The following is a 12,730-nucleotide window of genomic DNA, read 5'->3' as shown; positions in this document are numbered from 1 at the left end:
GTGACTTCCCTGGCTGTTTCTCATCTGTTTCCCTGCTTTGCCTTGCCAGCCAGTGCCTTCCCCAGTCGGCTGCTGCTCCAGTGGCCTTTGTGGGCATCAGTAGTAACATGAAGGGCTCTGTGGCTCACAGCTGGGCCTCGATATGGGTGGTAGCCCGGGGAAACAGGTGTAGACCGGTTGTTTTTCGAGGGCCAGACTATCTGGGCTGTCACCAGCCTTGAGGGGAATATGAGGTTATAGGTGGCCACATGGTTTCTGCCTTCCCTTTACTGCAGCTATTTCTATCAGGTACTCCTAGACACTGTGGGAAAATGAATGAACAAAGCAGATGAAAATCTCCTCTTTCATAAAAGAAATAGGCTGAAAGCAAGCAAAGGCTCTTAAATTAGAAGAAAAAGAAACCAAACCAAACCCAGCAGTAAATGGGGCATGGAAAGTGCTGTGTGGTATAGGGGTTGACTAGAGAGGTCTTCTGAGAGGTGATATTTGAGCAGATATCAGAAGGTACTGGTTGCATGAGCTGTTTTTATATCTAGGGGAAGAATATTCCAAAAAAGACAGCTTGGCAAATGCCCAGGCTCTGGAGTTGGAAACATACTTGCATGTCCAAAACAGCAGCAAGGGGCCCGTGTGGCTACAGGATTGTAGTGCGGGTGGTGGGAGTCAAGGTCCCAGTGCCCTGACTAGTTGTCCAACACAAGGGGTACACTGGATGGGGAGGGAATAAGTCCGACTCATTCCTAGCTCTGCAGAAGTTCCCAGTTTATTCTGAAAATATGGTGGTCCCCCAAGGTGCCGAGAAATCACCCAAAAAAATGTGGGGTTAGGTGTCAGGTGCCAGGTCACACTGCTACAGCTGTTGAGGCGTTTGAGCTGGAGGTGGGCAGGCTTCCAGCAAGGTGGTATGTGGAGCCATAAGGAAGAAGACATTCTCTCAGGGACAGTTAGTTGGTGGGGGCTTCCTGCCACCCCAGGAACCACGACTCCATTGCTGGAGCTCTGAATGGCAGGCAGAGCGGTTGAGTCTTGGTGGGATCAGAAGGCAGGGGAAGGTGGGGAGAGCTGCCCTAACCTTTGCTGTTTGTGTCACTCATCATCTTGGTGGTATCTTTGCCTTGTGTGGCCAAGACTTGCTTTTCTCTCTTCCTGCCTAATGTTTAGTCTCCAAGGGTACTTTCCCTTCCTCCCTGTAGTGGGGCAGAAGTTTGGTATATAAAGGCAAGAGCTTGAGGCCTGAGGTTAAGTGTAGTTGAGTTCAGATCCTACCTCCTTACTGGCTGTGTAGCCCAGGGGAACTTAACCTTTCTGAGCCTGATTCCTTTTTGCTGCTGTGGAGCCAGTGGTACCCACCTTGCAGGACTAAGGGCTGGACATGGACTATAAGGACCTTCGCATATAGCAGTCAGTGGTAGCAGTTACTGTCATCTTTTCATCTGTGTCCGGCTCAGCCAAACAGCATGGAGAACACTACACTAAAAAATGAAAACCTTTGCTGATGGTAACAGGCCCACTGACCTGGGGCCCTACAGCCTGGGGAACCTATTCCTTTCCTGCCATCCAGCTGCCTGGCAACCAGGAGTACTTTTATACAGTCTTAGTTGGCACTCAGAAAATAGGTGTTGATCCTTTACAAGTGAGGTACAGCTGGTATCATTGACTCAAATTGAGCTCAGGAAGGGCCAGGTTAGGAAAGAGATCTTGGCTCAGGCACTTGCTCTTACAGGTGTGACTTGCCTAACACTTTTCTAGCCAAGATGTCACAGCACTGAACTCAGATGCCTGGTCCACTTTTAGCCTTGGTTTAGCTGTCAGAGTTGTAGACTCTGGAATTAGAAATTGGATACAGCCAGGCATGGTGGCACACGCCTTTAGTCCCAGCACTCGGGAGGCAGAGGCAGGTGGATCTCTGTGAATTCAAGACCAGCCTGGTCTACATAGTGAGTTCCAGGACAGCTAGGGCTAGTGAGACCCAGTTTCAAAAAGACAAAAAAAAAAATTGGGTACATAGAATGAAACCAAGGTCATGTCCTAGGGTGACTAGACAGTCCTCTGCCCCTGAGTCTCCTTGCTCCTTGCTATAAATGGTGGTTCTTTGATTCACATCACACAGCATACTATTTCAGAGCCCAGCCTAGACCCAGGGTCTGGGCTGCTGTCTTCTTAGAAGTCTGCCCTTAGCTCTGACTAGCTCTGCTACATATCCACGACTATGGCTGCTGACGCTGAACCCTTCTGCCTCAGCTTCTCCTGCCTCACCCCTGAAGCAGCAGCTAGCTGTTGCCAGCCAGGTGATGGGGAGGGCCTGTGAGTGTTTTATCTGAAGAGGAAGGCTGGTGGCTCCTCGAGAGGCAGAGAAACTCCCTGGTTATTGAGGTATGAAATTAGAAGCAGTTGAGCAACCTGTGAGCCTGCCTGGGCAGGGAAGGCTTTCCTTGGTACTCAGTTGCGTGTTTTTCCTTTTTTAAAAGAGAGAGAGAAATTGCCCAGGCTAGCATCATCTTTCCCAAACCATTATCTCTGTCAGGGTTTCCCTACCTAAGACCCATTCCCTACAGGGGAGGAACAGCTCTTCCCTCCCCCCAGCCTCCTAGGCAGCTTCCTACACCATGGCATGTGCCAGGGAGGGAGAGGTTCTCACTCTGTGTGTCCTTGGCAGGCATGACCAATGGCTTTGGAAGACACACCGAAAGCGGGTCTGACTCCGAATGTAGTTTGGGTCTCAGTGGAGGACTGGCGTTTGAAGCTTGCAGGTAAGGACTTTTATTCCCGAAACTCTGTCAGTGCCTTGGGCCCCTTTTCCTTCATTCTCCAGTCAGTGACAGGTTTCCCGAGTCCTCTGGCCCGTAGCTGGGAGCTCTGAGGAAAAGGGGGGGCACTGTGGACTCTCGAGTCTGTTCAGTATGGGTGAGTTTGTGGGACTTAGTCTCTTCCTGTTCAGTGAAGTTACCGTTTGAGCCAGTTCACCCAGTATATACACCTGGATAACCCATGTTGTATACATGACATGGCTTCATAGAATTGGTTTTGTCATTTTGGCTTCTGTTTTGTGGTGCTAGGGACTGAACCTGAGGCTTCACACGTGCTAGTCAGGTGCCCTACATCTGAGTTACAACCCAAGCCCTTTTTTGTATTGCTTTTTTTTTTCTTGAGATAGACTCTTGCTGTATATCCCAGGCTGGCCTTGAACTCAAGCCAGATCTGCCGCCTCAGTCTCCCAAGTGTCGGGATCGTAGGCACGCCATTCCTGCTTCAGCCTTTGGCCTTTTGATAGGTTCTTACTAAGTACCTCGGGCTGGCCACAAACTGCCTGTCACCACACCCAGTGTCCACAGGAGTGGCCTCTTCAGAGGTACTGTGGCGGAATGAGGGGTGAACAAGATAAAGTTTAAAATGCTCTTTTTTCCCAAGGCCCCAGTTTGCCTACCAGTGGTCCTTGAGCCGAGATGGGCTTGTACTGCATTCTTTAACCCAAAGGGAGGCTTTCTGAGGCCAGAACCTTAGTTTCTTTCAAGTCTACGAGTTTAGTAAGCTCCTGCTCAGCATTCTCCGTTCTGTAAGACACTGGAGAGAGGGACTCTTGGAAGCAAGAGGGCCTTAGTCCTGCAAAGGGGAAGTGACTAGCTGCTGAGTGGACCTGAGGTTCAGAAGGCTGGTATCTGCCCGAAGGCTGGCAAGGCACGCTAGATGTGTGCTCCTGTTACCTCTTCCGCCTGCTGGGCTCCAGATGGAGCTGTGTCAGCCTCCATCCGCATCTCAGCCCTTGCTGCCTTCCTGCTTTGGTTCCTCTGTGATTTCCCTCCCTATGAAGCCTCAAAATTGCCCTGGCTTCTCCCTTCTGTCAAAATCATTTAGAATACAAAGGGGTGGGGGTGGGGTGATAGTTAACCAGGGCTAGAAAGAAAGAGAAGATGTTTCTTGCTTGCTCTCTGGTTGGTGTTTCTGGCCTTCAAAGCCAGAGTTCCTTAGACCAGGCATGGTGGCCCACACCTGTAACCCCAACACCTAGGGGACTGAGATAGAAGGACCTTATGTTCACGTTTGGCCATGTAGCAAAACACTGTTTGAAAAAACTCGATGTAGGCAAATAAATGTCTGGAAGGCCAGTTTATTGGAGTTGGGGTAGGAGTGAGGTCAGCCGTCTGCCCCCTTCTAGCCCTTGATTGACGATGGAAAGCAGACTGTTCTCCCTCCATGAAGGGCATGCTTCCCTCCATGAGTCACAAGCGCAAGCCAGGTTAGACGCTTCAGGCAGTGTCTGCCTTTCTGCACAGCTCCAGTCTGCAGCCACTGCTTTCTCTAGGACTCCTGCTTGATAGGAGCAGTGCCCTTGGAAGGTGTTCCCTCGATAACTGGTTCTCAGTGGGGTCTCGGATCAGGGGCCCGTGAGATGACTCAGCTGGTAAAGACCCAGGCTGCCAAGCCTGGTGATGGAAGTTCAATCCCTGGGGTCGACACAGTGGAACTGGAGAATCAACTCCTGCAAACTGTTCTCTGATGTCTGTACGCGCTGCATGTGAGAACCCACACTCATGCACACACAGTTTTTTTAATCAAAAATAAATAAAATGGGAGATTCAGGACTCCAATTGTAGTTCAGCCTCCTTCCTTCCCTTTTCCCCTCCCTCCATTCATCCCCCTCTCCCTGCCCTCTACTCTAAGAACATGAAGGAAGATCTTATTTGTTAGACCAAAGTCATGTTATCTTTTGTTGTTCTGTATTTCTAGTTGTGAGCCTGAGCCTTTAATGACGCACCAGCTCTTCAGCTCTGTTCTGTTTTTTTTGGAACAGGCTGGCCTTGAATTCAAGGCACTCCTCCTGCCTCAGCCTCCTGAGTACTGGACTCACAGGTGTGTGTTGATCACTAACCCATCCCCCAGTCCCTCTTGCACACCCGCCCCTCCTTTGGTCTTTTCATTGACTTCCCATTTAATGTTGCGTTCCATGAACTGTAACTGAGCCCTGCTTATCCTGCCTCCACGCCTCCAGTGCTAGGGTGATATTTGTGTACCACCAATACATGGCTACATCCTCTTTCTGTGGGTCACCCATCCAACTACTGATGGTTCCACACCTACTGTGCACCAGACACTTTTGTAATATAAGGTGTCTGTTCTTGGGTGAGTCCTATAGAAGTGGGGAAGATGGACCTTACGGTTTGGGCTGCCTGTTGTTGTTGTTTGTTCGTTTGTTGAGAGGGTCTCCCTGCAGCCCCAGCTGTCCTGGAACTCACTGTGTAGACCAGGCTGGCCTTGAACTCACAGAGATCTGCCTGTCTCTGCCTCCCGAGTGCTGGGATCAAAGGCCTTCGCCACCAGGCCTGACTTCATGATATTTTTTGAGCTCTTTCTTGGCACTTGGTGTAGTTTGTGATACTTGAAGATATGAAGCCATTTCTGGAGTGCACGGTATGTGTTGCACTGAATGCTCTCTGGCTTCTCTAAATTCCCACACCACCACGCAGGGAGCATGTTTTTCACAGAAGTAATGAGCTGGCTTTTGAACCTAGGTGGCCTGGCTCCAGAGTATCCTCATCTTGTCCACTTCTGCCATGTTCTTTTCCATTTTAATGAAGCTGCCCCCCACATTCCGGATGTGAACTTTGAGAGGCGCTCCTAATATTACCAGCACCTTCCATCTGCACAAATCCTCATTGTCCATTGACAGGTTTCTTTTACACAGTGGGAACTTGATTTTCAGTATGAATTGGTGTTTACTGTTATTTCCCAAACAGGTACTAACTGCTGTTTACTGAGGCTTTGGTTGGGCTGCATTTTCTTAGTATAAAGTCAGTTCTCACACTGACCTGCACACCATACTCCAGCCGATCCTATCCCTAGCAGCTTATCCCACCCAGCGTCTCCTAAGTTTTTTCTGTTTTTCTGGAGAATTGTTGGCCTACCTTTTAACTGCTTTTTCTGGTTGAAAAATTATAAAGCAGGAACATTTTTTTTTTTGCTTTTTTTTTTAAATTCAGTTTTTGTGTGTTTCATACACAGCATCTTGATCATCTTCATACCTCCTTCCCCATCTGCATCCTCCCCAACCCCTCCCCCCAAGTGCATTTCATACATTTCTGTCATTTATGTTAAGGCCTTCTCAAGTCAAGTTAATGTCCTCTGAGGCCCTTCAGTGCACTTCCAACCACTGGGGTCTAGTCAGCCTAGAGTCTCTCTCTCAGCTAGCAGTAATCAGATGCCCAATAGTTCTTTGACTAAGATTGAGGCCTGCTGCCCGTTTCCACAGTTCTGTGCTGGGTTTTCGTCTGTTTGTGTTTGCATGGATCGTATGCATGTTGTCACCATGGCTGTAAGTTTATATGTGCAAGGTCCTAGGATCATGTAAGACTCTCTATCCATGTGTTTACGCACCTCTCCCCTGACTCTTACGGTCTTTCCACCCCCTCTTCTGCAGTGGTCCCTGAACTCTGGGTGAGCAGTAGTATTTTTTTAAGTCTGTGTGGAAGAAAACCCCAGCCACACCATTGGAAGCGCCCAGCAGGGTTGTGCATCAGGACTGCGTGGGGAGCTGTTTCAAATGCAGAGCCCGGCAGCCTCAGCAATGGAGCTGCTGTTCTCAGCTTTAGCACCTTGTCTTTGTCAAGTATATACTTTACCTCTTTAAAAAGAGTATTTGAGGGGGCTGGAGAGATGCTCAGAGGTTAAGAGCACTGGCTCCTCTTTCAGAGGACCTGGGTTTGATTCTCAGCACCCACATGGCAGCAAACAACTGTCCATAACTCCAGTTCCAGGGGATCAGATGCCCCCTTCTTCTGCCTCTGTGGGCATTGCACGACATGGGTGCACTTAACTTACATGCAGGTAATACACGCATACACTTAAAACAAAAATAATAAATAAAAAAGTACTTGGATGCCAGGCATGGTGGCACACACCTTTAATCCTAGCACTCAGGAGGCAGAAACAGGCAGTCTCTGAGTTTGAGGCCAGCCTGGTCTACATAGAAGAAACTGTCTCACACAAAACAACAAAACAACCCCACAAAACAAGTATTTGGAGCTGACAAGATGGCTCAGTGGGTAAGATGACAGCAAACCTGATGACCTAAGTTTAGTTCCATATACTTCCCCACATGCACACACCAAATAAATAAATGTAATAAAGAAAAAAGTTTTAAATTTATTTGTGTGTGTGTGTGTGCCATGGAGTGCATGAAGGTCAGAGGACAACTTGCAGGAGTCTGTTTTCTTCACCATTTGGATCCTGGGGATGGCAGCCAGATCATCAGGTTTGGTACCTTTACTCATTGAGCCATCTCACCTGCCCTCTTCGCAGTAATCATGTGAAAAAAATAATGGATCTCACTTTTAGTTGGAAAAAAAAAAATCCATCTCTGTCCAAACAAATCTTCACTCATAAACTCATTTGGAAGTAAGAGAAGTGGATCTCCCTCTCTCGTATTTTAAAAATGTCTTTGCTAATTCTGGGAGGAAGACATGCCTGTTACAGAAAATTTGGAAAAGAGGCAGATTTTTGGTGCCTCAAAAATACATTGGTTTCTAAAGATGAAGCATGTGGACCACAGAGTAGATCTGGACAGAGGTGTGAGGCACCTCTTTGGGCAAGCAGCCCTCCACAAAGACTGGGAAGAGGCCAGCAGCCTTCCTCTGGATGTAGGGCTCTGCCGGGAGCAGTCCGCCCAGGTGGATGGTATGAATTCAGGTCCCAAGTGTCGTGGGTTAATGTCACTCTGTGGGGCAGTGCAGACGCTGTTCCCCCTTGTGCTTTTGCAGCTCCTTGCCTGTTAGAGATGGAGAAGCAGGTGGCGAGTGGTAGCCATTAGAAATGCTCATTTCTCCTCTCTCCTTGCTCTGTGTGCAGTAGTCTGATGCCTCCGAAGCGCAGCCGTGGGAAGCCAGCCCTGTCTCGAGTGCCCTTCCTGGAAGGTGTGAATGGAGATTCAGACCACAGTGGCTCAGGTGAGGCTTGTGTTCAGGCACAGCTGGGGGGATCAAATCTGAGGAGCCAACTCTTTGAAGGCTGCTGCACTGCGGGGTCTCAGAATCAGCCTGTGTCTGTGAGGGGCCCATACTCTTGGACACTGGTCAGGAAGATGGCCCTCCTGGGCCAGTCATACTTGTTTAAAAAGAATAATTCATCTTCAGTTTGAATAGTTAACACATGCCCACGGTAACAGAAATCAGAAAGGCATCTAATGGAAGCCAGTGCTCCTCCCTCTGGAACATCAGCTGCTAGCGTTTTCCTTTTTGTCTTTCCAGAGCTGTTCAATGTATACAAAGCCAGAACCCATGTGTCTGAGAGGAGTAGAGCGGTCCAGGCCCAGCACACGTTCCTCTAAGTCATTCCTTTCTAGTTCATGGTATACCTTGGAGAGCCTTTCCTTGACCTTGGTTACCCAGTGCCCCATTATATAGGAGTATTCTTCTTTGTTTGGCTAGGCCTCCAGTGATACAGATTTAAATTGTTTCCACTTACTTGTTAGCATTGAGAAACCTTGTGTATGCATAAGTCATTTTACAGAGAGACTATAGCCTTAGAAGTAGAACTGTTAGATTTTCTGGGCATGTTGGCACATACCCCTTCAATCCCAGCATGTGAGGCAGAGGGATCTTTGTGAGTTCTAGGCCAGCTGGGCTACGCATTAAGACCTGTCTCGAAACCCAACCAACCAACCAACAAAAAGAACTGGTAGATTGAAGGAGGGGTGTATTTGTAATTTTGATTGATGTTGCTTGTCTGTGCTCTCAAGAGTAGTCAGTGACTCACTTTTAACACTCTTGGATTTGGTCTGTTTGGGCCAGTGGAAATAGAGGGCAAGGCAGGGGCAGGAGGCGAGGCCTAGGGTGGTTCCCAGGTGGAGCAGGCACAGAGCAGGCTGTTTCTCTGTTGACTTGTCTAGCCTTGTGTACTTTGGATCCAGTTTCCATCCAACTCACAGGGTTCTTTACCTCTTTCCTTTGCCCGACTGCTTCCTTCTGCTGACATCCTCCCCTTCCCGCGTGTGTGTTGACGGATGCATGCCTTTGTGTTTCATCACTTTCTGTGACTGTGGTACCCAGAAGACAGGCCTTGTGTCTGGGTGAATTTGTATGCATCTAATTGAAACCAGGCATTGGGCCAGCACACTTTGTGCTTCCGGTGGTGTCATTTTTTTTTAAACCAGATACTAAAAATGATGCCAAAGGATATTTAAAAAGGAAATTGACCTCCCATAGTTTCATCGTTAACATAATTATCTCCATTTCTCTGTTGGCTTCTGGTTATTTTAGGCACATTTTAATAAAGTGCTAATCTAAAACACACTCACTTTTGTATTCTGCATTTTTTTTTTTTTACTGTTTTTCGTATTGGCTCATAATCTTTATCTCATATTACTGGAACAGTATGTATAACAATGCTTTGTGATTCACTGAAGTATTCTGTGAGACATTTAGGTTATCTCCAAATTTTACCAGTGTACATAATACAATGAACTCATATTTTTGTTCAAATCCTTTAAAAGCTACTTTTCTTATAGTAAATTTGCCAAAGAAGGAACTTCCTGGAGCAGGTGGTTCATATATTTTTGTAGCGGCTCCTGGGACACGCCACCAAATTGTGTTCCAAAGGCTTGGACTGGCCTCCAGCTTCCTCAGCCTGTGGAGCGCACTGGCTTGTGGCCGCCTCCTTCCGTGTTGGGTTTTATCTGTTTATCGTCAGTGCTGTGTCACTCACTGGAGTCAAAACAGGACCTTTCTTTTTCAGTCTTGATTAAAAATGATTGTGCTAATAATACCTGAGAACTATAATTGCCACTCTGAGATGTGGGCCTTTTTCCTTAGTTGGGTGGACAGCCACCTCCTGTTCCCCGTCTGCAGGTGTGGTTTCTCTGGCGCTCAGGAGCACTGGTGAGGCTGAGGAGGTGCAACTACTGGGACACTAGGGTGGGAAAGACCTGCAGACCTGCTGGCTTTGCTGGTCGCTGTGCAGCCAGGTGCCGGGATGGTCCAGTGTGGCCTGGTCAGAAAAGAATGCGTTTAGCAAGTGGTTCTAGTGGGATGCTCTTCTCGGGCAATTTTTTCCCATGAAGCCTCTGTTGGGAGGACTCCCCACTCAAGGGGTGCAGACAGTGGTTATGTGTCTCTGCCCAAGCTGGGGTACAGCCCTTTTCCCTGAGAGGCCCTGGGGATGAAGGGGTTAAAATTTCCTAAGGAAAGCTGTCCTAGAGTTCAAGCTCAGAGGCTGGTGAACCATGACCTGCTGCCTGTTTTTATGTTGTATGGCTCGTGAACTAAGAATGGTTTTCCATTTTAAATTATTAAAAAAAAAATCAAAAGGATGATGATGTTTTATAAGGTGGAAATCATGGAATTCAAATTTCAGCATCAGAAACAAGCTTTATCGGAGCACAGACATGCTCGTTTATGTGGAGACTGGCTCCTTGCGTGCTGCCACTTGCATGCTGAGCAGTTGGGACAGGAACCACAAGGCCACTCAAAGCATGAAGGATTTACTATTTGGCCATTTACAGTGTTACTTTGCTGACCCCTGACCCAGTCTGAGAACTCCTAAGGAAAAGGAGGGGTGGAGGGGGCGTTGCTGACTCACTCCTGGGCTGCCCCAGTCAGATGGAAGGCACAGGTCGGGCTCTGGAGCACCATGCCAAGTCCCCTTTGGGCACTGTCTCCTCCCCTCCCCCACCCCCAGGCAGAAGCCTCCTGATGCCCTTTGAAGACCGCGGAGACCTGGAGCCCCTGGAGCTGGTGTGGGCCAAGTGCCGAGGCTACCCCTCCTACCCTGCCTTGGTGAGTCTGCCCCAGACGCCACCCTCCTACCTGCCTCTCTGGGCCCCTGTCTTGCCTTGGGGGCTTATCTGATTGGCATAAGCCAGCAGTGTGTAGTGGGAGTCAGGGTGCCTTTAACTGCAGAGGGGAGGGAGGCTTTACCCCAGCCTGTGGTGGGGCAAACCAGCAAGGCTCTCTCCTGGGAGCGCTTAACATAACCTACAGGTGTGCAAAGACCAGGGTTCCTGTGGCTTCACTAGCATTTGTTTATTTCCTTGTGTGTAGAAGTAGCGGGCCTAGTGTAGAGATTTAAAATCTGCTAATAATGCCTGGCTGCTAAGGACAGTGTGGTTATTGCTGTTTCTCAGGGAAGAGAACAGGGCCTGTTACCCGTTGTCAGCCAGCTGATAAGTGGCAGGGTTGGAATTTGATCAAAATATGTGTTCTGAGCCATTGAGTTAAAAAATCGTAATAGTTCTGTCCACTCAGGAATAACTTGCCGTATCTGCGTTGACTTTGTTTTTCATGCTGAGGTATGCATGCATGAAGCAATAGTGTTTTGAACCTCTTTTCATCTAATAGCATACTGGAACATGTCCGTCTCATGTGAATAAACATTCGTCGCATCACTTGATGACTGCTTCCTCCTTCATTGTTCTCACGTACCGCGTTACAGCCATGTGCTAGTTACTCTTAGACTGACCTTTTCTCTGTGATGAACAGTTGACGGCGAACTTGGTAGCCTTACTGTGGTGCACATTCGTGATTATTCATTAGGAGTGCCTTCTAGAGGCGAAGCCTATACAAGGTTCTGATACAAGTTGCCACATGCCTGGAAGTTAGTTCTGGTTTACACTGCCATGAGCAGTGGCATGGGAGTATTAGAGTCCATTTTTACCTCCTTGATTGCTATTTTCTAAAGCTCTTTCTCAGTTGGAGAGGAGATGGCTACCAGTTCTTAGAGATAGCACAGAATCTAAACCTTTGGTATATGTGAGAACCATCTGGGGAGATTTTTAAATAATAGGTAAAGTCAGCTTCACCCAAGAACTACCAAATTGGCCTTCCAGGGGCAAGACTGAGGCATGAGTGTTTTCTTCAGAAGTTTCTTAGAAGATCTGTAGCCCTGGGTGGGTGTAGCCTGTCAGATGCACTCCAAGCTCTGGGCTTCCCCAAGCCCTCTCCTCTTGAGCCTAACAGCAGCCTCTTAAGATTTTAAGTAGAGAGGAACTCTGGAACAGATTAAAAAAAAAAAAACCTGTTTCAGGCCAGTTTGGTGGCACATGCCTTTAATCCCTGCACTCAGGAGGCAGGGGCAGGTGGATCTGAATTCAAGACCAGCCTGGTCTACCTAGCAAGTTCCAGGACAGCTGGGGCTACAGGGAGACCCTGTCTCTAAATAAATAAAAATAAAGAAAACACACAGAGAACAAAACAAAAACCAACCAACCAACCAACAGCCTTGTCTCGATGACAAAGCTTCCTGGAGCTGTACTGGGAACCATTTGCCTGCCTGCCTTTCCCTCTCTTGAGCTGTGGCAGGTGTGAAAACTCACACTGACCCAGTAGCTGGAGACAGTCAGGGGCAGCCCACAGGGCCCCAGCTTAGTCATCGGGGAAGTCATTAATGCTGGCATGTTTAGGGGTTTTGTTTTTTAAAGTCTCACAATGTTAAGAGGGACAGTCCAAACAAATCCTTTAAAAAAAAATATAGCATGCCAGGCGTAGTGGCTCACGCCTTTAATACCAGCACTTGGGAGGCAAAGGCAAGTGGATCTCTGTGAGTTCAAGCCCAGCTTGGTCTATGTAGCAAGTTCCAGGTCAGTTGGGGCTACAGGGAGACCCTTCCTCAAAAAGACCAAAAAAAAAAAAAAAAAAAAGAAAAGACAAAGAAGAAATCCAGCCCCCATCTGAACACAACCTGTGTATGTTCATTTGTTTATTTATTTTTGATTCACACCCTCCAGTCCTTTTTCTATGCATATATA

General features: G+C 48.0%; 1 protein-coding gene across 6 annotated transcripts in view; it reads left to right on the top strand.

Annotated features, from left to right (window-relative positions):
• Window positions 1–12,730, top strand: part of Brpf3 (bromodomain and PHD finger containing 3) — a 39,120-nt gene that overhangs the window by 21,295 nt on the left and 5,095 nt on the right. For 5 of the 6 annotated variants that reach the window (XR_607510.3, XM_008840078.2, XM_029566912.1 and 2 more), the window contains 3 exons: window positions 2,657–2,750; window positions 7,840–7,937; window positions 10,666–10,763. Coding sequence is in view for 5 of the 6 variants with exons in the window: in XM_008840078.2 (XP_008838300.1) it covers window positions 2,657–2,750; window positions 7,840–7,937; window positions 10,666–10,763 (290 nt within the window). In the remaining variant the exon portion in view is untranslated. The remainder of the gene's footprint in view (window positions 1–2,656; window positions 2,751–7,839; window positions 7,938–10,665; window positions 10,764–12,730) is intronic. The other variant, XM_008840083.3, reaches the window with a different exon arrangement.

The sequence above is a fragment of the Nannospalax galili genome, unplaced genomic scaffold (assembly GCF_000622305.1).
Source record: "Nannospalax galili isolate Female #2095 unplaced genomic scaffold, S.galili_v1.0 scaffold538, whole genome shotgun sequence".
In the NCBI taxonomy this organism is placed as follows: Eukaryota; Metazoa; Chordata; class Mammalia; order Rodentia; family Spalacidae; genus Nannospalax; species Nannospalax galili.
This window is presented reverse-complemented; position numbering and strand designations above follow the sequence as displayed.